Below are 27,500 nucleotides of genomic sequence, written 5' to 3'. Positions count from 1 at the left end.
AATAAATAATGTCAAATGAAACTAAATGATCAACAAATCCAGTGTGTGTGTGTGTGTGTGTGTGTGTGTGTGTGTGTGCAATTATTAACTACCCATCAGGATTAATGATTATTGTCTGATTTTCTTCATGAATAGTTCAATTCAAAGTATTCCACTAAAGGGCAGTGAACTTTAGAGAAAGCGGGGCAGAAATCTGAACTGCAGCTTCGAGTTTAGTAGGCTGAACTATTTCACAGCATTTTCCACTTCCTGTTTATGCAGGAACTCTACAAACTCTCATGTGCGATTCAACCTTCAAAAATAAATACAGCAGAAAGATCTCGAGCTCCGTCTGTGTGTGCAATAATAGGCAGAAATCACAGATCGTGACTGTTAACGTCAACACATAGTTAAAGTTAGAATGCAGAAAGCTTAATAAGCACAGATAAGACATGCCACCCTCTGATCTGTCTGATGTCGTCACGCCAGCCGGATGGAGAAAAGCAGGCGTTCGGCACTTCTGATAAAGCCACAGTCAATCTGAAACTGACAACCCAGAAAACACTGCACAAATAATCTGCTTCATTCATGGGATTTTCAGAGCGGCGCATCAGATGCAGCAGAATTATCAGCAGCAAAGCGCATTTGCTTTGTGCTCCAATCCTGCAAACCATTGTTATGCAATTCTGCCTTTCTCTTGATCTTCTATAAATCAACACACTGAGATGAGCCTGATGATGGAAACAATCTCACAGATCACACATCTCTCAATGACTGCTGCAGGAGATTACACTCCAAACAAATGCTGGCTTGTTTTTAACCCAGCGTTGAGTCAAATATGCACAAACACAATGTTGTTGTTTTTTTTTTTATTATTTAATGTAAGTGACACTTTTTAACTCAATGGTTTGGTTTGTTCATATTTGACCCAGTGTTGGGTTAAAACAAACAACCCAGCATAGGGTGTCGAAGCTATTCTCCACTGCCTGCTTTTCAAAAACAGCTGTGTTCAAATGCAACCAAATTCTAAAAATGATGGGTTGTTTTCAACCCAGCATTGAGTCAAATATGGACAAACACAATGTTGGGTTACTTTTTTTTATTTAATGTAAGTGACACTTTTTAACCCAATGGTTCGGTTTGTTTATATTTGACCCAGCGTTGGGTTAAAACAAACAACCCAGCATAGTGTCGAAGCTATTCTCCACTGCCTGCTTTTCAAAAACAGCTGTGCTCAAATGCAACCAAATACTAAAAATGCTGGGTTGTTTTCAACCCAGCGTTGAGTCAAATATGGACAAACGCAATGTTGGGTTAATTTTTTTTTATTTAATGTAAGTGACACTTTTTAACCCAATGGTTCCGTTTGTTCATATTTGACCCAGCGTTGGGTTATAACAAACAACCCAGCATAGTGTGTCGAAGCTATTCTCCACTTCCTGCTTTTCAAAAACAGCTGTGTTCAAATGCAACCAAATTTTAAAAATGATGGGTTGTTTTCAACCCAGCGTTGAGTCAAATATGGACAAACACAATGTTGGGTTAATTTTTTTTTTTTAATGTAAGTGACACTTTTTAACCCAATGGTTCAGTTTGTTCATATTTGACCCAGCGTTGGGTTAAAACAAACAACCCAGCATAGTGTGTCGAAGCAATTCTCCACTGCCTGCTTTTCAAAAACAGCTGTGCTCAAATGCAACCAAATTCTAAAAATGATGGGTTGTTTTTAATCCAATGTTGAGTCAACAATGGACAAACACAATGTTGGGTTATTTTTTTATTTAATGCAAGTGCCACTTTTTAACTTTTTAACCCAATGGTTGGGTTTGTTCATATTTGACCCAACATTGGGTTAAAACAACCTCGCACTTTTTCAGTGTGTAGAAGCTATTTTCCATTGCCTTCTTTTCAAAATCAGCTGTGCTCAAAGTTCACCAAATGCTAAAAACATTGGGTTTGTTTTTAACCCAATGTTGAGTCAAACATGGACAAACACAATGTTAGTTTTTTTTATTAATTCAAAGTAAATTCCACCTTTTAACCCAATGGTTGCGTTTGTAGATTATTTGACCCAACATTGCCTGCTTTGAAAAAAACAAATCTGAAAAGATTTGCTTAAATTTGACCAAGTACTAAAAATGATTGGTTGATGTAACTCAATGTTGGTCAGATTTGGACAAAAAGGGTTGGGTTAAAAAGTGTAAGACTATAAAAGACAAAAAAAATCTAATTTACATTCAACAAAAAATGAACCCAACACTTAGTTTGTCCATACTTGATCCAAGGTTATGTGAGCTTTTTTAAAAGGAATGTTCATCCAAAAAATGCCAAAATATTCCATTTAAAGTCTGAAACCTCAATTTAAACTCCTGCAATTTGTTTACATTTAGCATTTCCTGCTTCTCTGCAAAGATCTCAACATCTGTGCTCGAATCTGATCAAATATATCCAATATTCATCTAAAACATGCAAGAATTTTCTCTCGAATTACTCTCGAATTACTCATTTGCAAGATCAGTTTATACTGTAAAAAAAAAAACTGGGTTGTCATACCCCATCATTGGGTCAATTATATGGACAAACCCAACACTAATAAAATTTAACTTAAATGTAATTTTAAAACAATATACCCAACAATGGGTTTGTCCGTATTTGTCCTAACATTGGGTTAAAATAACCCAGCAGTTTTTAGTGTGTAGAAGCTGTTCTCCACTGCCTGCTTTTCAAAAACAGCTGTGCTCAAAATCGACCAAACACTAAAAATGATCGTTGTCACCCAATGTTGGTTCAGATATGGACAAGCTGAAAAGTGTCATTTAAATTTAATTGAAAACATTAACTCAACTCTTGGGTTTGTCCATATTGACCTGACATTGGATTAACCCAACATTTGTAGTGTAGATATTCATCCCAGATATGCCAAAATATTCAATCGAAAATCAGAAATCTCAATATAATCTCTGGCATTGCTCATTTATAAGGTCCGTAAAAATGAGATTCTTGGGTTCTTTTAACCCAACACTGGGACAAATATGTACAAACCCAACAGTTAAAATTAAGTGAAAAATCGAATTTACATTCAACAAAAAAATGAACCCAACATTGGTTTTGTACATACTCGACCCAATGTTGGGTGAGCTTTTTAGAGTGTGATATTCATCCAAAAAATGCCCAAATATTCCATTTAAAGTCTGAAATCTCAGTTTAAACTCCTGCATTTTTTATTTATAAGAAAGTTTACATTCTCCATTTCCTGCTTCTCTGCAACGATCTCAACAACTGATCTCAAATCTGACCAAATATATCCAATACTCAACTAAAACATGGCAGAATATTCTAAATAACTCCCCATTACTCATTTGCAAGATCATTTTCCCCATTGTTGGGTCAAATATATGGACAAACCCAACAGTATTAACATTTCATTTAAATGTAATTTTAAAATTTTTACCCAGCAATGGTTTTGTTATATTTGACCCAATATTGAGTTAAAACAACCCAGCATTTTTTGAGTGTAGAATCAAAGGTTTATAATTTATAGATGCATAGATTTACATTCAGTAGTGCCTTGTGTATTTGTGTTTACAGGGGCTAAAGTACAGGATTATTCATCAGTCTATGGATTATCAGGTCATGTTTATGTCACTTACTGCATGTCATCACTCTAAAAAAGCTGGGTTGTTGTAACCCACTGTTGGGTCAATTATGGACAACCCCAATGTAAGGTTATTTATTTTATTTTATTTATATTACATTTTTAAATTATAGTTTTTAACCCAATAGTTGGGTTTGTTCTTATTTGGCCCAGCATTTTGGCTAAAAATAACCCAGCATTTCTTAAAGTGTACTTATGTCATATATTTCAGGCTGACTCTCATGCATTTCACAGTGTTTCTCTCAGATTCAGACACCACAGCAATAGACCCACTCAAATGTACAAGCATGTGTCTGCAAATACAGACATTTAAGAATCAATTACCTTAAATAGTGGATAATGCCAAAATACAGCACAATTGATGTAAAAAAATAAATAAATCAGTAATTTAGGGTTGATTTCTGCAGTGATTTAAACAAGCTAATGTTAGTAAAACATGTAAATATTGTAAGTTATTATTGTAACCCACATTTAAAAATGCTATAGCAATTTACTACAGTGTTTTTGAACCATACTATTACTAATAAAGTATTTATTTATTTATTAAAGTACTGTTGTGGTGTATATATATATATAGTTGCTATGATAATACAAAAAATATATTAATATAAACAATTGACTCTTTTCACTATATTATACTACAATGCACCACAGTTTACTGTAGTAAAAACTAAAGTGTACTACAGTATTATCAGCTTATCAGTTCACTATAGGTAATACTATAGTATGCTGGTGCATTCATTTAACAAAGATATAACATACAGTATAATACACTTTACTATAAAAGGTACGGTTCATAAACACAATACTATACAATACTATACACTATACACAAATAGTATTTTCATCACGTGGGAAGTTACATTACTGAACAATTTACATAACTGCATCTCCTTTATTTACAGACTAATATATATTACCTTAAAATAATATACAGACTTAAATATATATATATATATATATATATATATATATATATATATATATATATATATATATATATATATATATATATATATATATATAATAAATATACAAAACGTTACAGTTTATCAGTTCACTATAGTTAACACTACAGTTTGCTGGAGCATTCATTAACAAAGAGTTGTAGATACTATAATATATACAGTATTATACACCGTACTATAATAGGTGTAGTTTAAAAACACTATAGTATTTACTATAAATTACTATAGTATCTTCATCATCACGTGAGAAGTTACATTACTGAGTAATATCTGCATCTCATTTATTTACAGATTGACATATATGTACTTAAAATAATATACACACTTTAAAAATAATAATATTCACTTCATAATAAATATATAAAAAGTTACCTCACTAGCGCGAGTGCACATTTAGCTCGACTGATGGAGGGATGCTTTGCTGTGTTTATTTGTTTACAGAAAAAAAAAAATCCTAATAATAAATTCCCGTCTCAGTGTGTTAAATTCAGTCATTTTCTTATCATAACTGTGTGTTTTTCGGTGTTTCTGATCGTTCTTACCGGAGAGCGCAGGTGCCTCGGTGTTCCCGTAGTTTACCGGACGGTGCTCGAGCTCCAACTGTCACTCAAACAGCCTCGGTTCGGCCGAGGGGCGGGGCTGCGGGATCTGTCACGTGACTGAGAGGAGCCAACTAGAGACGTGCTTTATAAGCCTACAGCATTTAAGAGCCGCTTTTTGAGGTAAGGTCTAGAGGGGATACAGCTGCGGATACTCACGTCGATATACGCTGTAAAAATATCTGTTAATCAGAATTTTCCGAATTTTGTGATTTGTTTTGTGTTTATTTGCGGTTGTGAATTGCATTATAGGATGTTGATCTCTGCACTGTCCGCTTTTGATGTTGTAAATTCAACTCTAGAGTTTAACTAAGTGATTTTATCGACATTTTAGTAGTTTAAAATAATAATATAATGTATAAGAAATAATATATAGAGAAATAAGACTGTAATATAGCAGAAAATGTACTGGCAGTTTATTACAAGGTTTTTGTAGAGTAATATACAACACCAACACAGACAATATAGCACTGTACACTATTACAAATGATTATAAATGTCATTTTTACTAACTCAAGGTTGTTAGAGGAAAGATCAAGATCCCATAATGCAATTCAAAAGCAGAAATACATGGGGGGAAATTAAATAAAAAAACATGAATCTCAAAATACAGAAAACCAACAGTTGGGTTAAAAATCTAATTCAATGAACCCAACTTTAGGTTAAAACAACCCAACCTTTTATTACAAACTGTTCTCCATTCTCCATTACTTGTTTTTCAAAAATAAAAAACTATATTATGCTCAAATTATGACCAAATATTACGCTCTAAAATAATGGGTTGTTGTAACCCAAAGTAGGGTCAATATGGACAAGCAGGGTTAAAAAATGTCATTTAAATTTAATTGCAAAAATGACCCCAACTGTTGGATTTGACCCAACATTTGAATTAATACATCCTAGTATTTAAAATGTAAATATTCATTCAAAATATATGACAAATTATTTTTAAATCTTAAATCAGACATCACAATATAAACTCTTGCATTACTCTTAAGGTAGGGGTAGACGTTAATAAAGTACAATTTAATGGGTAATATAAGAAATAATTTGAATAATACTCTGTGTAATAACTATTTACATTACTGTGATGGTTGGGATTAGTGTTGGGGTTATGTGTAGATGATACTTTTATACATATAATTGGCCGTAGTGGATGAGTGTGAGTGTGTGAATGAGTGTATGTTTCCCAGTACTGGGTTGCCGCTGCCAGGGCATCTGCTGTGTTAAACATATCCTAGAATAGTTGGCGGTTCATTTCGCTGTGGAGACCCCTGATGACTATGGGACTGAGTGAACTTCAGATCGCAGCTGTATCCCTTCTAGCAGCAACCCTTCTTTTGAATTTAGATCATAATCTATTTCCTGTGTTTTTGTATTGTTTGCTGCTTTGACAGTAATGTGCATTTCACATCATGCTAATTACGCATTATAGTGTTCTTATTTTTTCTGATTAATTACATTTCTAAAAAGCAAACTGAGAACAAGTTGAAGCAGTCAAATTAACAAAAGAACAAACATATGCAAGAAATCTGGGAGAGTATAAGAGAGGATTTTACTGTCATATAGAGTTTGTCATGGACAGACAAAAGTCAGATTAGTTTTGAATGATGCATTCATTCATTTTCTTTTTGGCTTAGTCCCTTCATTAATCAGAGTTCGCCACAGCAGAATGAACCGCCAACTTATTCAACATATGTTTTACACAGCGGATGCCCTTCCAGCCACAACTCAACACTGGGAAACCCCCATACACACTCATTCATACAAACACACACTCTTATAGACTATGGACAATTTAGCAAATTAGCAATTTTGCTCCCCTATAGCACATGTGTTTGGACTGTGGAGGAAACCGGAGCACCTGGAGGAAACCCACACCAACACGGGGAGAACATGCAAACTCCACACAGAAATGCCAACTTATGCTCGAACCAGCGACCTTCTTGCTTTGAGGCGATCGTGCTAACCACTGCGCCACCATGACGCCCTTATTGATGCATATTTATATATTTTTTACATTGCTGCAAACTAAAATAAATAAATACAAAAATAAACAAACTGAAAAATACAGAAACTGTCTACTAAATATAGGTGTAACGAAAAATATTTGAGCTCAGATTTATTTTATTTTTCCTTTTACCTAAGCCATGGGTAAAAATAATTATAGTATTAAGTGTTTTATTAGGATATTTTTTTTACTAGTCTATGAGTGCAAATATAAATAAATGTAAATATTAATATTAGATCGGTGAGATATGCAGTAACATTGTATTAACAAGTATTAACAAACTTATATCATCACTAACAGATTAATTATGTATTAAAAGACGGCTGAGTAATAATGTGCAATAATGTAAATTCAAACAGTAAGCAAATATAAATACAGCTAAATGTAAGTCTGATGTATTCTATGAAACATTATGTTAACAAATATAAACTAATTCATAACGCACTGAATGGTGAAATAACATTATATTAATTCATTCATTAATTAAAGTTACACAAATTATGGGAACATTGTTTTAATGTTCATATTTAAAATAAATGATACCTCACCAACAGATGAAAATACAATTATACCTTACAATTTGCATTAAATGCTAACAGCAAGTAAATATAAATACAGAATAGGAAGCAATAAAGTATTATATTAACTAATATCAACTAATTCATGTCCCACTAACTAGTGACATACGAAATATATAATACTTTTTAAATGCAAAAAGAAGGTAAATATACCTAAAAATATGACTGTCGCATTCTACAAATAATAACAAATATTTACAAATCAATATCCAATTGACTGGTGAAATTATAACAAGTGTAAGTAATATTGTTTAATTGTTTAATATTGTTTAATATTGATAAATATCAATATAAAACATTATCCCACTAACAAATGAAACTAAAATCATAAGAATTATGAGTAATATTGGTTTAAAATGCAAACAGTGAGGAAATGTAAATAGACTATATATGAATATATGAGAAAAATTATGCAATAAAACATATTAGCAAATGTAAACTAATAAATATATAAATAAATAATATGATTTTTTTTATTGCAAACAGGAAGTACAAATTACTCAAATTTAAATGATATATAAATAAATAAATAAATAAATAAATGTTAAAATAGATAAATAAATCATGAAATACATAATTCAATTATTAAAAGAAATAACACATGTCGAAATAAATATTATAATTATAATAAACATCAGAATTTTATATATTTATTATTATTCATTAATAGTAAATTCATTAATATTATTATTTTATTTATTAATAAAAACGAGTTATTCATTCATTTATTCATTTTCTTGTCAGCTTAGTCCCTTTATTCATCTGGGATCGCCACAGTGGAATGAACCGCCATCTTATCCAGCACATGTTTTACACAGCGGATGCCCTTCCAGCTGCAACCCATCACTAGGAAACATCCATACACACTCATACACTACAGCCAATTCTAGCTTACCCAATTTCCCTATAGCGACTGTGTTTGGACTGTGTGGGAAACCGGAGCACCCGGAGGAAACCCACACCAACACAGGGAGAACATGCAAACTCCACACAGAAACGCCAACTGACCCAGCCAGGACTCGAACCAGCGACCTTAAAATAACGAATAAGCGACCTTTAGTATAACCAAGTTATTATATATAAAATAATTATTAAGAAATTATTAATATGTTAAGAATTATTAAGAACTTAATCATATAAAATTATTTAAAAACTAAATATTATATTAAAAAATACTATAAACATATGATTAAATCCATATCCCACAGACAGATGAAAACTGAAACTATTAGAATTATGAATAATATTGTTTTGCATGTCAACATTTAAAAATAAATCGCATCCCACTGACAGATGAAAATACAGTGATTAGTATTATGAGTAATATTTGTTTTAAATGCAAAGAGCGAGTAAATATAGATATAGCTAAATATATAATAAAAGATGCCATAAACCATTACATTAACGCTGAAATAATGAAATTATAATATAAATGTAATGATCAGAATTATAAGTACTACTGCTTTAAATACAACATGTTAGCGTTATTAATATTCAACAGTGTCGCGTTGATTCGAGCATTTGCCAGCGGCATCGACCAATTATATCAAGGCGTTTTACTCTTTAACCAATGAGCTTACACCACCGTTTACGCCTGCAGTTTTGCATTGTGGGTATTGCAGTCTTTACTCAGCATGAATTCGACTCATTTCCAGAGAACGGATGACATCTAAAAACTACAGCTTTCCTGTACTGCTGCACGTGGTGTGACGCTCGGTTGCATCAGCGGCAATAGTTGATCGCAACAGACCGGTTCTGCTCGCTGTTGTCGGTACAAACGGCGTGTCGGTCTGACTTTAGAGCAGAATCGCGGAGGGTGAAATGAAGCTGTTTATCGGTGAGGGAAACCCGCACTGCCTGAAGGTGCTGGCGGCGCTGGAGCTCAGCGGAGTCCAGTGTGAAACTGAGCTGGTGAAACACGAGGGTGAGTGTGGAGAAAAGTGTGTGTGCGTGTGCGTGTGTGTGTGTGATTGAAATGTTGTGAATGTTTTGTTGAGGTGTTTTTTGATTGAAGTATATGTTATAGTGATTGCTATATATCTACATTGAGGTAAAGTTTAACGGTCATTTTAACGGCCACTATAACGTTTCAAATTTGAATTATCGGTCTGAAATCCCACTTAAATCCATAACAAGTTGGCTAATAACAAATCACAAGAAATAGAGTATTGTCAAGTGCCTCATCATTATTTCCACAGCTGTACACACATGATAATACTTTAGGTTTTCAGTAAGAATGAAACTAACGTTAATAAATAGTGAAACAGCTGTTTAGCCCCTAAATGTCGTTTTTACCATCAGAAACAGAGTTGATAGATATACTGGATAGATAGATGGATATACTGGATAGATAGATGGATATACTGGATAGATAGATAGATAGATGGATGGATGGATGGATGGATGGATGGATGGATAGATAGATGGATATACTGGATAGATAGATAGATAGATAGATAGATAGATAGATAGATAGATAGATAGATAGATAGATAGATAGATAGATAGATAGATGGATGGATGGATGGATGGATGGATGGATGGATATACTGGATAGATAGATAGAGAGAGAGAGAGAGAGAGAGAGAGAGAGACTCCCTATATTGTTTATATTGAATATTGGCTCTAAAATCCCATGACTTCAAAATAACATATTTAATTGAAGTGAACAATGGTGTACTTTAATAGTCACTGGCTGATAATGTGATTTCCCTGTTTAGAATTTGCAAATAAAACTTTTCTGAAATAATAATATTAAAGAGAAGTCTGAATGTGCTTTATCAAAAACAAAGTATCTATCTATCTATCTATCTATCTATCTATCTATCTATCTATCTATCTATCTATCTATCTATCTATCTATCTATCTGTCTGTCTGTCTGTCTGTCTGTCTGTCTGTCTACAGTATCTATCTATCTATCTATCTATCTATCTATCTATCTATCTATCTATCTATCTATCTATCATTCTGTCTATCTATCTTTCTGTCTATCATTCTGTCTATCTATCTTTCTGTCTATAGTTCTATCCATCCATCCATCCGTCCATCCATCCATCAATCCACTCTCTTTCTGGAGGTAAAAAATAAAGTCAGGGCCTAAACTGCTGTTTCACTATTTATTTATTAGTTGTATTCTGACTGAAAACTTAAATGTATTGTATAAATGTATTACGAAAGAGTACAGCTGTGGAAATAATGAAGAGACACTTGACAATTTGCAGTATCTCTGTATTTATTATTAGCTAATGTTATGGGGTGGAGTGAAATGTTAGTATTTGTTTTATTTACCATAAAGGCCACACCTCTTTTAAATTTCAATAAAAAAATATTGTCAATTTTAGCTTCTTCATAATAACAAATGTGTTTTCAGTTTCTCTGCATTTATTATTAGCTATGGGCTTTAGCAAGATGTTAATATTTGTTTAGTTTTTTTATTAAATCATTTTTTGTTTTATTTAAAATATTACATTTAATTTAAAAGATTTAGTTCTCTTCTGAAAATGGCTATTGGTTAGAGTAACAAATGTTTTTATTTGCTATGATCGAAAATCAGGGCAATATTACAGCAAATATTGATTTATTAATATTGTGTTTTACAAACATTAACAGAAATATGTCTGAAAACATGCTAATAATTATTGATAAAGAAATGTAATTTAATTTTACTAGATTACAGAATAAAGCAAATATATATATATTTTTAAGCGAGTAACTATATAAAAGTTATCAGTTTTGTAAATTATTTACATTAAAGGAATATTTCACACTAAAATGAAAATAATTCAAAACTTTTATAAATTTCTGTTATGAAAACATTAAGAATGTTATGAGTTATATTATGAAAAGAAAATACTATTAAAGTCAATGGCTGTTTTTTCAGCATTCTCCAGGATATCTTCCTTTGTGTTCAACATATTAAAGAAACTCAGACGGGTTTAAAATAAGTGGAGGATGAGGAAATAAAAATAAATGTGTTTTATTTTTCAGAATTTTCATCTTTGTGTGATCTGTCCCCTTTAATAGCCTATTTGTTCTATCTATGAACGTTCTATTGTCGTACTGTGGAGTTGTTCTAGTGCTTTACGAGTGTGTTTTGTCCAACATGAATGTGTCTCATGTTTGTGTGCTATAGAGAAGGTGGTCCCGTATCTCACACACCCCGTGTTGCCCGTCCTGCTGTTACCCAGCGGTCAGCATCTCTTCAGCCCCAACAGCATCTGCCAGTGAGTGCCGGAGATTCACACACACATTCAGTGGAACAGCAGTTTCAGTTTCCAGAAACATTACTTGTGACATTTAGACCAATATTTATTTAAAAACGCATTAAAAAGACTATTTAAGGATCACAGTTTGACAAAAAACTATATACAAGCAGATGCCTTAAAACCGTCCAGTTGTGAGAGAGATAAAATAACAAAAAATCTGAAATAGATTATAGTAATGTCAGTTTTTAAGCTTGTCCAATAACATCGCTGCAATAATGGTCCAACTTTGAATAGTGTTGTGTTTTGAGCCTGGCAGTTGTACCTTCAGTATGATAACCAGGTAAAAGTTGAGGCAGTGGGTGTCACATTGTCGTAAAAACTAATGTGTACATTAATCCACTAAAAAACAAAATAGTTTTGTTAATCTGCAATCAAAGTCAGCGCATCTGCTTGCTCTATTGTAGCTCCTTCTCTGTTGATGTCAAGCTGAGGGTTTATGTAGTAACTGTATTTTAATATTCTTAGCCATGCTCTTTTTTCTGTTAGTTTGCTATGAGGGAATGATGCACAAAGAAAGCCCCACCCCCTACTTAATATTCCATTCCAGTTGAAATACATCATTATACTGAAATAAGTCTTATGGCCCGTTTCCACTGAGTGGTACGGTATGGTACGGTTCGGTTTGGAACCACTTTTTCGGCACCCTTTCGAAAGGGTACCAAAAGGCGGAGCCACACGCGCAGCTGAACGCTATTGGTTTACAGAGATACGTCATTCGAAACCGCCATGTTTGAAATACACAGCGAGAGATTAAAGCGGAATTATAAATACATATAATAACGAGCCATGGTCGATCTGGGCTCAAAATAACCTTGTCGTCGTCTGGATGAACAGCCACAAAGCCAAGAAGAAGAGCAGATTTACCCTGTGCCCCGTAGTTTTTTACGAGGCAGTCTGAGGCGCGAGCGGTTTCGCTTTCTTGCTAGCGCTCGCGTGCGTCTAACATTATGTCTGAAATAACAAACTTCTTGAGCTGATGATAATAACCTGCGCTTGATTATTGACGTGCTTTTGAAACCCGATCCTGTCAGACACTGACAAACGCGAGAGTGAAGCGTGAAGAAACAAAGGAGAAGCCGGAAAAAAAGGAGCTCATTATTTTTCAGAAAACATGAACAAAATGCCATGTATAATCTTCACCTTTTGGACTAATATGATAATACTCAGAATAATACTCAGAATGATGGAATTACTGTCTAACAGAGGCTACATGTGCAGCTGAAGATTACAGACACAGATGAGAGGTTTACACTGACTGTAGGCTATATTTTGTGTTGTTTTGAACCTAAATACCGACGAAATGTCTGCTATATGTAGTTCTTCTGTAGTTTGTAACATATCGGAGACTGTAAGGGACATATTTATATATGTTCATTTATTAAGTTATTTAATATATTTACAGACGTTACAGTAGGCTGTTTCGCACTGTCATTGATCTGCAGTTATGATTAACTCATGTTGATAGAAAGGTTAGTAATAAGCATTTCTACACCAGTATTTATGTGTGTAAAGCATCTGTTTAGTGAGAAGAGCTGCTCATATGATATGTAAGTGACCTGTACAGCTTTATTGTAGACATTTCCTCGAGCTAGAATGACGTCGACTAAAACTTTCTATCATACACCACGCCCACCAAAAGGGTACCCTTGTTAGTGGAAACGCAAGCCTGATAAAGGTGACCCGTACCAAACCGAACCGTACCGTACCAGTCAGTGGAAACGAGCCATTAGAAACTTTCAGCTCATGTGGACTTTGAATCACTAGGTTTCACTAATTTGGCAGCAAGAAGTTTTTGCATAAATGTGACATTTTAGTTATTAGTTTAGTTTTAGTTATAGATTAAGCACATATTTCACAGTATTTCCTATTACACGTTTCTTTAGGAAAAAGGAAGTATTTTTATTTTGGCTGTAATAAATTAAATGAACATTTTTAAAAGTAAAAAAAAGCTATTGTTAAATATATTATCCCTTAAGAAATTATGAATTTTTTGATCATCTACAGCAGGGGTTTCCAAACTTTTTAGCTCCTGACCCCTAAAATAACTGTTAATAACAGCGACTCACGACCCCCAATATCTTCTGAGGTGGTTAGAAATCTACAAACCAAACACACACCAATAGGCCCAAGTCTATTCTTCATTTAATTTTGGAGAACGCCACTCTGAGATCATCCTCCATGTTCTGTTGTGGCTTCCATTTATTTTTAATCTACATGAGTGCCGTAAAGGTGTCCGAAAGGTTAACCTGGTGACATGAAATCAATCTGCTGCATCTGACCCTATTGCTGTGTTTTTAATCTAATGTAATCACCCTAGAGGTCACAATCCAATGGAAAAAATAGCATGTTTTTTAATGTAACTATTAACTACTATTTTTATCTTCTGTAGGTTATGGATTAAATATGGTAATTCCAATAGTTTATTAATATGAATTTAATTTTAGGAAATCACCAAGCGACCCTAGACCCCAGCCCCCTCTTCGGTCTACAGAACACAGTTGTCCAATGACGTGCTGAACTAACAAATTAAAAGTCTATTATGTACTGTCATCATGTCATCAAAAATTAATTTTTAGAAATGAGTAGAATATTTCTTGAACTGTATGTATTTTGTCATGACAGTAATACGCTCTGACACTGGTTATGGGCTTTATACAGTGTTGAATGCTTGAAAACCATTTTATGTGACATTTATTGCCAGAAGCAGATTGTTTACCTCAGATGTTGATAATAAAATAACCTGTTTAAACGTTAGAACTGTGACTCCACACAACTGTGCACACCAAAAATCAGTCACTCAGCATGTACTTTTAAATCATTTTAATGAGGTGTAATATTTGTTAATTCGATTACAAACCTGTCCGTTTGATTGGCAGAAGTGCAGTGCATGCAAATTGCTTGTCGCTGAAACCTTGTCGTGTCATATCTGCTTAGACATGGTGTTGCGTACATTTAATTTGCATACTGTGCATGTAAAATCAATCTTGTAAATTTAATTTGATGCCAACAGCAAAATGGGATGTCTTATAATCCTGCAAATGCACAATTTTAATGAATGTTTTTCACTATAAAGCAAAGCATCACATAGTAGTGCATATAAACGCACACACACACAGATGTAGACAAAATAAGCACATCATTTATAAGCAGTGTATCATTCATTCATTCATTTTTTTGACTTCGTTCCTTTAATAATCAGGGGTCACCACAGCAGAATGAACCACCAACTTATCCAGCATATGTTTTTCACAGCTGATGCTTTTCCAGCTGCAACCCAACACTGGGAAACACCCATACACTATTGCATTCACACTCATACACTACGGCCAATTTAGCTTATTCAATTCACCTATACCGCATGTCTTTGGACTGTTGGGGAAACCGGAGCACCCACGCCAACACAGGGAGAACATGTAAACTCCACACAGAAATGCCAACTGATCCAGCCGGGGCTTGAACCAGCGACCTTCTTGCTTTGAGGCGATTATGCTACCCACTGTGCCACCGCGACACCAGTAGTGCATCATTTTCAGCTAAATGAAACTATGCCTCAAAATATAAATAGCGGACAACCACATAAACATGAAGAACAAAAGAGAAAGTGAAGAATCATTTTGATAATAAGCAAACAGTCATTACCAAAACAATAAACCTGGTACTCTGGTTTAGAGGTTAAACTGGTTGGTTATGACCAGATATTTTTAATAGGTTATTTAAAGGGACAGTTCACCTAAAAATAAAAATAAATTGTCATTATTTACACACCCTTCACTTGTTCTGAACATAGTTGAGTTTCTTTTTCTGTTCAACACATAAAAAGATATAAAGAATAATGTTGACTTTATTATATCGTTTTTTTCCATACTATGAGTGTCAAAGGCTACCAATTTCCAACATTTTGGCAAAATATCTTTCTTTTTGTTCAGTATGAACAAAGAAACACTAAAGAATAAGAAACACACATGAGAACTAGGGCTGTATGGAAGGGCTGCACGATATTGGACAAATCTGACATGCAATATTTAGTTTATCTGCTATATATTTTGAGATATACTTTGTTATGCTTAGAAAGATGTTTTGGTCGCACTTTATTTTAAGTTTCAGTTCTCACTCTTAGCCAAACAAATTTGACTTTCGCTTCAATAAACTTCTAATTTGCTCCTTAGTAATAGTTATTAAGGTAGTTTAGTTATTTGATAGGATTAGGGATATAGAATAAGATCATACAGAACATGTGCTGGGCGTCACGGTGGCGCAGTGGGTGGCACGATCACCTCACAGCAAGAAGGTCACTGGTTCGAGCCTCGGCTGGGTCAGTTGGTGTTTCTGTGTGGAATTTGCAATATTCACCCCGTGTTGGTGTGGGTTTCCTCTGGGTGCTCCGGTTTCCCCCACAAGTCCAAAGATACGTGGTAGATGAATTGGGTGAGTTAAATTGACTGTAGTGACTGAGAGTGTATAAATGTTTCCAAGTGATTGGTTGCTGCTGGAAGGGCATCCACTGCATAAAACATATGCTGGATAAGTTGGCGGTTCATTCCGCTGTGGCTTCCCCAGATTATTAAAGAAAATGAATAAATGAATGAGAATATGTGCTTTATACGTACTAATAAGCAGTTAATATCTCGATAATGTGAATGCTAATAAGAAACTAGTTTATAGTGAGAATCGGTCTCTAAAGTGTTACCTAAATGTATTAATTTTGATTGGGATGGTTCTGTAGGGGAGTAAGTCATGCATAACATGTAATAAACAAACTACAAGCATAAATAAACTCCACAAAGCAAAGATAAAAGTGAAATAAAGTGCATGTGTTATGATTTTATATATGTAAAAATTACACTGCAGAGTCAACTTAACATTGCACATCTTTGCGAAGTTACTATTGCTGATGCAAACACTGCGATATCGATGCTGAAACGATTTATTGTGCAGCCCTACTGCATGGTATTGGGGAAAGGCTTACATTGGCATATCTTGATTTTCTGTGATTTTTATATATATATATATATATATATATATATATATATACTGCAATATTTATACCAGTATATATAAAATATGCAATATAATCTCTATTAAAAATAGAATTAATTAATTATTTATAATTATAAAATAATTAATAATTTTAGATTGTTTGGGATGATTTTGTAGGGGAGTGCACCTGCATAAAATAAAATAAACTACAAACATAGATGAATGCAGTAAAGCAAATATACAAATGACAGAGTCTAACAGTATTCAGGTACAAAAAAATCTATTGTACAATAAAACTATATGGTCTTTATCGTATAAATAATTAAATACAATTATTCTTAGTTAAAGCCACAAACACAATGTCCTTGTGCCCAAATGCTTTAAACTGGCTTAAAATGTTTACACAGGCCTGTAAAACACATGCAATTGATAAAGTTTCTCTTTTTCTATGGTTAAACTGAATCTAAAATGAGTGCAGATGATTTCATCACTTGATGATATGATCGAGAGTAATTATTACAGGACACGTTACACTTTTCACTGTGAGCCTGCAGATTTGCATGCAGAAATTAATAATATTTAACGTCTCCACAGATACCTGTTTGACGTCAGCGGTCAGAAGGCAACAGACGCGACAAACCAGTGGCTGGAATGGGAATCTACAAATTTACAGGTGAAGATTCTTCTGTTTATTCCAGTGCACATCATTATAATAACTTTAGATAGTTTACACACACAACACATTATCTTTTAAAACCGTATCGGATTGAATGGAGCTTTTAAAGGCCTCTTACTGACATAATAGAGTGACTGGATTAAAACACACACATTTAATGAGATCTAATTTCACTTTTGGTTATCATGTAACTCTGTTTGTTCAAACAACATGTTTTTCTAATGCATCAGCATTCCATTCATATTTATCAGAGCCTAACCCTAAAATCAGAAGGCTCTGATTGTGTTTACACTAGTTAGAAGAGTTATTTCAGGACTAAGATGACTGATATATATATATATATATATATATATATATATATATATATATATATATATATATATATATATATATATATATATATATATATATATATATAGTAGAATTATTAGTCCTCTTATGCAAGTTATTTTTCTTTTAAAACATTTCCCAAGTGCTGTTTAATAGAGATGATTTGAACACATTTTTGAGCATAATAATTTTAATAAGTAGCTTTTAATAACTAGTTTATTTTGTTGTTGTCATGATGATGTGCGTAATATTTTACTAATTATTTTGTAAGATATTAGTATTCAGCTTAAAGTGACATTTAAAGGCTTAACTAGGTCAATTGGTTTGTTCTGTAGACAATCAAGAAGAGATATTTCTTAATAATAATAAATATGTTCAGAGATATTGTTTTATAATATGTAAATATTTATTCCAGCCAAACTAAAATAAGACTTTCTGCAGAAAATAAATATAATAAGGAAACATCATGAAAAAAAATGTCATGTGTGTATGTGTGTGTACTAGTTTGTACATGCTTGCACATTAGTTTGTGTGTTTCTGCAAGTATGGTTGAGCTGTATATGCACACACCTGCATGTATAATTGGTGTGTGCATGTATGCCTATGTGTGCATATATTATTGACCTGTGTGTGTTTGATGTGTAGTCGTGTGCGTATATGATTGACCTGTACTGTTTGTGTGTTCAGCCTGCAGTGCTGCAGTCTCTCCAGCTGGTGGCGCTTCAGGGAAAGCGTGTCGAAGCTGCTGCTGTGATGAAGGAGCCTCTGAGCTGGCTGGAGCAGAGTCTAAGCAAGAGAAAGACATCATTCCTTACTGACGTGAGTCTCGTACACATACACATGCTTGTTTTTGTGAATTGTGGAGAAATGTAGTGTGCTTAATGGTTTTTGTACCCCTAACCTCGCTTCCCTTTACAAGAAACTGCACATTTTACTTTTTGAAAAAACTCACTCTGTATTGTTTATGGAAAAATGTGGATCTGGCATTGGGTCTCTTTTACCAATAGATGCATATAAGTTTTTCATAGTTATGGTAAATGGATAGTAAATGTGGGATTTCATGAATACATTGACATTACTTTTTTTTTAGTTTGTTTTTTTTAAATCTTTATCAAAAATATATATTTTAATAAGAAAAACAATCAATTTCAATATATAAATCTGCAACAATACTACATTAATGCAAACTATATACAAATACCAAAGAGTTAGATAATGATGAAAAAACATAAGTGAAGCTATTTATGTTTATATCTAATAATCTAATATTTACTAATGTATAAATCATGTATGTATGGATGTATAATTAGCACTTATTTCAGTTAATATATAATACAGTAATTTAAAAAAGTAAAGTGTGAAAGCTTGTTTACTAGTTTAGAAAGAACAAATCTAAGGTTGATATTCCTGCAAATATACTCTTAACTAGTTGTTTAGTTTACAAAATGAATGATCTGTATTCGACATCACTTATCTGTAAGTCTGTCTCATCCTGCTTTTAATGTCTCTTTTTTGTAATGTCTTAAATAGTTCTGATTGATGTTTTTCTCCAGCTTCTGGTTACCTTTTAGATATTCACTGTACATCAGTGGTGCTATTGAGACACAAGGTGGCAGCATTTCTCTGTTTGTGCTCATATAAAGATGTATATTCATTCATTCATTCATTTATTTTCTTTTAGGCTTAGTCCCTTTATTAATGCGGGGTCGCCACAGCGGAATGAACCGCCAACCTTGAAAACGGTTATCGTCCCATGCACATTTTTGTGTACCTTTTTGTCTGTAATTGAATATGGTGATCATCTATATATGCATGCTGCCGCTACTCAGAAAACTAGATTCTGTTTATCATGCAGCAAAACGCTTCATCACAGGCGCACAGTCCTTAGACTAGTTATCTTTTTATCAAAGGAGAAAATTACATTTGTACTTGCTTATTTTAAAGGCTCTGTTAGGTAGATTACCATTCCATCTTTCTAATTTAACATTTCACATAAATATCAAACACACTAAATCTGGTTCCTGTGTTCGTTTAACAGCCCCAAGGGTATTGTCAGGACTTGGCGAATGAGCTTTTTCCTTTTAAGCTCCTAGAGCTTGGAATGACCTGAAAAATCAGCTCAATCTTAACACACTTCCGACTCAGAGTACTTTTAAACATCTGTACAACGTCTTAAAAGACACTTGTAATTGTTTATTTTACGATCTAATCTTTTTTTATAAATGGTGATTTTTGCAATTTTGTGGTATTGTTTTTGTGTTTTTTTTTTTTTTTTTTGTTTATTTATTTATTTATTTTATTTTAAGTTATTTATTTTTTTTATGTGAAACTTTATGTGCTGCCTGCCATCTTGACCAGGTCTCACTGGCAGAAGAGACAGAGCTGTCTCAATGTGATCTCCTGGCTAAATAAAGGAAATAATAATAATAATGCCTAATTCATACTCTAGTGTGCTCCAAAACATTGACAACATTTGCATTAAGAAGTTTGGTTTGCACTTTGTCACTTCCACTTGAATTAATCTTTTATTTATTTTTTTGGCGTCATCTGTTACTTCAATTTCTCAGCAAATGTTCTGACCACAAACAAGTCTTAAATACAATGCTCTAAGAAAGAGGAAATAATCATTCATTGTTTACATTATTGGCAATCCTCTGACAGCTCTTCAAGTTTCAGTCGTTCATTATAATGTAGAAGCTTAATCAATGCTCTCGGTCTGAGCCAGAAGAACTCACGATTAGTTCACATTTTGAATCTTTTTGGTTTTGATTCATTTCATCATCATGTTCAGCATGTAAAGAGTCGATCGATTCAAACCTGAGGACTGAAGAGCTGAACGAATTGAATCTTTATCTGGCTCTGACTGAATATGATTGGCTTGTTTTCTTCACATGATGAGAAAAGCCTGATTAGAACCTGATAGAAGAATTGAAAAATGAGGCAATCTTTTCCTCCACCTGCACAATGTGCGAATGAACGAATCACTTCCTGAGTCACATTAAAGATTTGTTCAAGATGAACGAATCGTTCAAGAACAACCGATCAATAGTTCGAATCAAATTAAACATTCATGTTTCAAAGCACTTCACGGGATCTTTAGGAATAATCAAAAGTGTAATCTTTTTAGAAATAGCTGTTATTAATCGATCTGCTGTGTGTGTGTGTTGTGTTTCAGGAGGTGGTGTCAGTTGCAGATGTGGTCCTCTGGGCGGCGCTGTATCCTCTGCTGTCAGACAGTGCATTTGAACCCGGTACGATCTCAGTGTTTGTGTACCTGTGTGTGTGTGTTTGAACGGTGCATTTTCTGGGTGTTGTCGATTTTAAAATTCTTGTGTCTGTGTGTGTGTGTGTGTGTGTGTGTGTGTTTGAACGCTCGTGTTTGAATGTGTGTTCGAACAAAGTGTGGTTGCACATGTTTTACATCTGCTTGAGTGTGTGTTTGTGTATTTGTGTGTACTTGCATGTGTGTGAATGTTTATGCGCTTGTGTGGAAGTTTATGTACTTGTCTGAACATGTGTGTGTGTGTGTGTGTGTGTGTGTGTGTGTGTGTGTGTGTGTGTGGACTTATTTGTGTACACGTTAGAGTATGTTTAGACATGCACACACATGTTTTACATCTGTGTGTTAGTGTGTGTGTGTGTGTGTGTGTGTGGTGTTTTTGTGTACACGTGTTAGTGTTCGTTAAGACATGAACACATATTTTACATCCGCCTGAGTGTGTGTGTGTGAGTGTGTGTGTGTGTGTGTTTTTGTGTACACATGTTAGTATTCGTTTAGACATGCACACATATTTTACATCCGCCTGAGTGTGTGTGTGTGTGTGTGTGTGTGTGTGTGTTTTTTAATGCATGTTTTTGTGTACACATGTTAGTGTTCGTTTAGACATGCACACGTATACGCTTATTTCACGTGGCCGCCATTTTAAAGAACCAAAGTGAGGCTGCGGTGGGAAGAAACCCGGAAGTATAGGACAAGGACTGTACACATTACAGTGACATGCTGTGGAGTACACACCTCCAGCTGTTGCCGAGATTTCAAAATGCAGATATGGTGTAAACATCACTTTAATATCAGTCAGTAAGTTTAATTTAAACAATTAAAAGCAATTTAGCATCAAACAACATCACAAGCTCTGTAAGAGTAATATGCTCAAGTGTCCTCCTAGGCTTCAGGTCATGGCAGCAGGTAAACACCGTGGGGACGCTTCCCTGCTTTAGCCTATGTTACCCAGTGAGCGATAAAACACTGTAGCACACCCTCGTGTTGTCTGTAATAGTGTTGTCCCGGTACTGAAGTTTTAAAACCATCTATTTCCCGCTGAGTTAACATTGAAGCGCCGCTGAGCGCGGATGACTCGACTGATCTTCATGGCTGATCAAGCAGATCGCTCGGCTCGTCTGTGTTTGTACTCGGTAAACAGCGGAGGGTGAACTGATGACCTTCTCTGCCAATCCCAAGCTATTCTGTTGATCACGTGAACACAATGGCAAATCAGCGCTGTTTTAAGAAAGCCATCAACAGTGTTAAATGTTAGCGGGAAATTTATGTTTTTTCTTTTAATTCAGTATCATGACGAGTCTAATATAGTGAAAGAATCAGTTCATTAACTCGCGTTTGATAAATGGCATCTAAAACGTGTGTTTGGGAAAGAAACCGTTAGCTAACTAGTGCCGTTTCCCTTAACTTAGCTGAAAATGAGCTCTGATATCCCTTTTTATTTTCACCATTCATTCAGAACGGACCTTCGGGTCACTCAGAAGGCGGTGAAATGATGAATTTGTGTCACTTTCTCTTCGCTGAAAAGATATACAGCCAAGTACACAACGTTCTAATGTAACTCCCAACGATACTTCCGGGTTTCTTCCCACCGCAGCCTCGATTTCACTTTTAAAAATGGCAGCCGCGTGAAATCAGTCTATTTTACATCCGCCAGAGTGTGTGTGTGCATGTGTGTGTGTGGTGTTTTTAATGCATGTTTTTGTGTACACATGTTAGTGTTCGTTTAGACATGCACACATATTTTACATCCGCCTGAGTGTGTGTTGTTTTTAATGGATGTATTTCAATATGCATCTGTATGTTTTCATGTTTGCACACACACTGCTCTGCCCTCTACAGGTGATCTGCAGGTGGTGTGCGCCTGGTTTGAGCGAGTGTGTTCTGTCTCTGCATGTCAGTCTGCAGCTCTCAGCGTCCTGCAGGGTAAAGGAGTCGAGGCCTTGAAGAGTTTTCTGCAGAAACAGCCTGTCACACACGCACACCGCAGAGACAGTCCCAGCAACAACACTGAGGTACACACACACACACACCACAGACACTGTACCAGCACCACCACTGCATACCTGTCAGCATTGGGATGTGAAAATAAGGGATATGCCCACCATAATAAGGGATTCCCCCCCTTTAAAAAATCCCTAAATTACTAAAAATCTGTTCATTTGGAGCGGTTTCATTTTAAATAAACAGTTAAATAGTCAGTAATGTGTTTTATTATTACTATTTACAAAAGAAAAATTAAATAGTATACATTAGCAGCAAATACATTAGCAAACAGTTCAGCTTATTATAATTAAAAGCTATTATAATGAAATAGAATCAAGCTATCAGATCTCATTAGCCATTTCTTTACTGTATAACTTACACATTCTGATTAAAGAGCAACGATTGAATCTCTTATTTATTTAGATTTTTTTTCTTTTCATTACATTAAATAACAGGTGTCACTTTAAAAATACACAGATCTAACGTCATAATAAAAGCTTTCGATTGATTTCCTAACTTTTTATTCACATTTAGGACGAAATTAGTTGTGTTTGAAAAAAATTACACCAAGATCGACAGCTTTAGATATTATTATTATTAATTATGTATATTTGTCTGTATAAACACGCACCCAAAACCCAGACTTTCACTCCGCTTCAAATCGCGAGTACAGAATCCATTTAGGAGACAGCGTCTATTTATCACTATGGAGCGCATCAGCTGACAGTCACGCACCGCTACATGACTGTTTTCAGGATTGCATATGAAGGGGAGACGGCACCTGTAATGAAAAGGAAAGGGAATCCTGCTGTTTTTATATTTATTTGAAAGTGTTTTCATGCCTAAACAAAGTGAAAGCGCAGAACAGACTCACATTTAAGAGCAGGGGGCGACCCCTGGTGGTTCGGCGGTATGGGTTGCGTATAGCTCTGCTCTGCTCTTTAATGTTTATTTGCCACCCTTCAGAGAAAGACTGAAAATACGGGAGAAATACGGGAAAATACCTTTATGGGATGATAGCGGGATAGAACTGTCACTGCAGAGACAGTCCCAGCAACACCACTGAGATGCGCGCACACACACACACACACACACACACACACACACACACACACACACACACACACACATAGCCACAGCCATTTCACCCTGCAGCCCAAGAGCGGTCCCTCACTGAAGCTGAGCAGGGCTAAGTCTGGTCAGTGCCTGGATGGGAGACCACATGGGAACACTAGGCTGCTGTGTGCAGTGGTGTTAGTGAGACCAGCAGGGGGCGCTCAACTTGTGGTCTGTCCGAGTCCTAATGCCCCAGTATAGTGAAGGACACTATACTGTCAGTGAGCGCCGTCTTTCAGATGAGACGTTAAACTGTGGTTCTGACTCTCTGTGCTCATTAATTACCCCATGGCACTTCTGGTAAAGAGTGGTGGTGTAAACCCTGTGTCCTGGCCAAACACATTCAATAGCTCTATCACTGTCTCTCCACTCCACCTATAGCTGGTGTGTGTTGAAGCACTGGCGCTGTTGTCCTGTGGCTGCCGGAGCATCATCCAAATGGAGCTGCACACTGGTGGTGGTGTGGAGAGACCCCCCTCATGATTGTGAGGGGGTGTATGGCCATACACGATACATGTGCTATATAAATACACACATTACATTACACTGCAGAGACAGTCCCAGCAATGCCACTGAGGTACACACACACACACACACTCACACACATAAATATTAATATTTATGTTGTCTCACACCATGATTATGAATGTTCCACTACAAGTAAGTTGTTACCGGATGTTTTGTTTGTGTGTGTGTGTGTGTGTGTGTGTGTGTGTTCAGGCTGAGGACAGTGAACGTGAGCTCTCTCCGGAGGAGATTGAAGAAGCTGCGCAGGTTTATTCTGAAGGACTCAAAGATTTTACTGTCGTCACAGAGAGGAAACACCCAGTGTATGCTTATAATCTCATTAATAATCCTGAACCATCTGTAGCATTAGCAGTAATATTACAATATCATCTAACACCATTTTAAACCGAATACATTTTGTATGCAATTTTATATATATTTATATTTTAAATTTCAGTAATATTATTGACTGATGTGAAAGTGTTCATCTGATTTATTTACAGTGCAGTGTGTAAAGTCATATGTTCTGTCTCGTAGTAGATATATTATATGAGAGAGTTGCTTTGTTTACCAAATAAGTGGATTTAATTGGATTTGCATTGTAAACATTCAATAAAAGTTAATAACGTATTGTTTTTTTATTTCATATATTAAGTTTTTAGTTATGATACTCCTAAAATCATTCTGCATAAATGTCTGCAGATTCTGTCCAGCCCTACCAATGTTAAACGTCAAATTAAAATGTTAAAATGTCAAATTAAACTTAAGGTCTTATCAGCAAAATCATTTGATAAATCATGTTAAATTTTCGCTGTGTGTTTTCAGTCTCCCTCAGGAAGGAAAGAGAAACGTGTTGATCACCAGTGCTCTCCCGTACGTCAACAATGTGCCGCATCTGGGAAACATCATCGGCTGCGTCCTCAGCGCTGACGTTTTCGCCAGGTGAACACTCAAACTGTTGAACAAAAAGCGTTTTCATTAACTGAAATCAAGTAAATGGGTAGCATGGTGGCTCAGTGGTTAGCACTGTGGCCTCACAGCAAGAAAGTCGCTGGTTTGAGTCCCAGCTGCCTCAGTTGGTGTTTCTGTGTGGAGTTTACATGTTCTCCTCGTGTTGGCGTTGGTTTCCTCCAGGTGCTTCAGTTTCCCCCACAGTCCAAACACACAAACACCTTAGTGTGTGTGTGTGTGTGTGTGTGTGTGTGTGTGTGTGTGTGTGAATGAGTGTTTCCCAGTAGTGGGTTGTGACTGGAAGGGCGTCCGCTGTGTAAAACATATGCTGGAATAGTTGGCAGTTCATTCCGCTGTGGCGACCGCTGATAAATAAGGGACTAAGCCAAAGAAAAATTAATAAAATCAAGTAAAAAAAAAAATTCACAACACATGAAAAACTAATAACAGCAGTCACTGAAAAACCAACTAATAAAATAACAATTAGCAAATTAATAATGCTGACTGGAGGTGCAGTGGCACAGTGGGTAGCACTGTCGCCCCACAGCAAGAATGCTGCTAGTTCAAGTACCGGCTAAGTTTGCATGTTCTCCCCATGTTGGTGTGGGTTTCCTCCGGGTGTTCCGGTTTCCCCCACAACAGACAATTTCCAAACAGTCCAAACACATGTGCTATAGGGGAATTGGGTTAGCTAAATGGTAAGCTAAATTGTCTGTTGTGTGTGTGTGTATGTGAGAGAATGAGTGTGTATGGGTGTTTCCCAGTACTGGGTTGCAGCTGGAAGGGCATATGCTGGAATAGTTGGCAGTTCATTCCCCTGTGGGGACCCATGATGAATAAAGAGACTAAACCGGAAAATGAATTAATGAACAATGCAGACTTTTATTGTCTGAAATCAGTGTGTAATCTGTAAAGAAATTATTCAGCATTTCCCTGGTGAGTGCGCAAATTGAAAGGGAAGCGTGTGTAGAAATGCTCATAGCTCTTTTGTATTTTGTAATTGTAATAATATAACAATATTAGAAAGAAATGAACACATTTTTAGGAAAATTAAGCTTATTATATACTGTCTGAAGTCCTTCTGTGAATTTCTTTTTCAAATATTTCCCAAATGATGTTGAACAGATTCAGGAAATTTTCACAGTATGTCTGATAATATTTTATCTTCTGGAGAAAGTCTTATTTGTTTTATTTCGACTAGAATAAAAGCAGTTCTTAATAGTTTAAACACCATTTTAAGCTCAATATTATTAGCCCCCTTCAGCAATATTAGTTTTGGATTGTCTCCAGAACAAACCACTGTTATACAATGACTTGCCTAATTACCCTAACTTTACCCTAATTAACCTAGTTAAGCCTTTAAATGTGACTTTAAGCTGTATAGAAGTGTCTTGAAGAATATCTAGTCTAATATTATTTACTGCCATCATGGCAAAGAGAAAATAAATCAGTTATTAGAGAGGAGTTATTAAAACTGATTAGAAATGTGTTGAAAAAATCTAACAATATATATAAACAAATATAAAAGCATCAAATTAAACATTTAACCATTTAATATCCATCTATCCATCCATCCGGTACTGCTTTAAATTGCAAAAACTTAAGTAAATATCCTCAAATTTTA

The 27,500-nt window shown here is 35.0% G+C and overlaps 2 protein-coding genes across 3 annotated transcripts in view; one reads left to right on the top strand and one right to left on the bottom strand.

Moving 5' to 3' along the window:
• Positions 1-5,201, bottom strand: part of arhgap9 (Rho GTPase activating protein 9) — a 102,902-nt gene extending 97,701 nt beyond the window's left edge. Inside the window, 1 exon segment of the mRNA XM_056460674.1 lies at positions 5,145-5,201. The gene's annotated coding sequence lies outside the window, so the exon portion shown is untranslated.
• Positions 5,202-9,492: 4,291 nt separating this feature from the next.
• Positions 9,493-27,500, top strand: part of mars1 (methionyl-tRNA synthetase 1) — a 44,023-nt gene continuing 26,015 nt past the window's right edge. For both annotated transcript variants that reach the window (XM_056460672.1, XM_056460671.1), the window contains exons 1-8: positions 9,493-9,714; positions 11,924-12,014; positions 17,628-17,706; positions 18,727-18,858; positions 21,215-21,290; positions 23,159-23,331; positions 25,139-25,248; positions 25,751-25,867. In XM_056460672.1, coding sequence (XP_056316647.1) covers positions 9,612-9,714; positions 11,924-12,014; positions 17,628-17,706; positions 18,727-18,858; positions 21,215-21,290; positions 23,159-23,331; positions 25,139-25,248; positions 25,751-25,867 — 881 coding nt within the window. In that variant the 5' untranslated portion in view covers positions 9,493-9,611. The remainder of the gene's footprint in view (positions 9,715-11,923; positions 12,015-17,627; positions 17,707-18,726; positions 18,859-21,214; positions 21,291-23,158; positions 23,332-25,138; positions 25,249-25,750; positions 25,868-27,500) is intronic.

Source organism: Danio aesculapii, chromosome 6 (assembly GCF_903798145.1).
Source record: "Danio aesculapii chromosome 6, fDanAes4.1, whole genome shotgun sequence".
NCBI lineage: Eukaryota > Metazoa > Chordata > Actinopteri > Cypriniformes > Danionidae > Danio > Danio aesculapii.
Note: the sequence above shows the minus strand (reverse complement) of the source record. Positions and strands in the feature narration are given on the sequence as shown.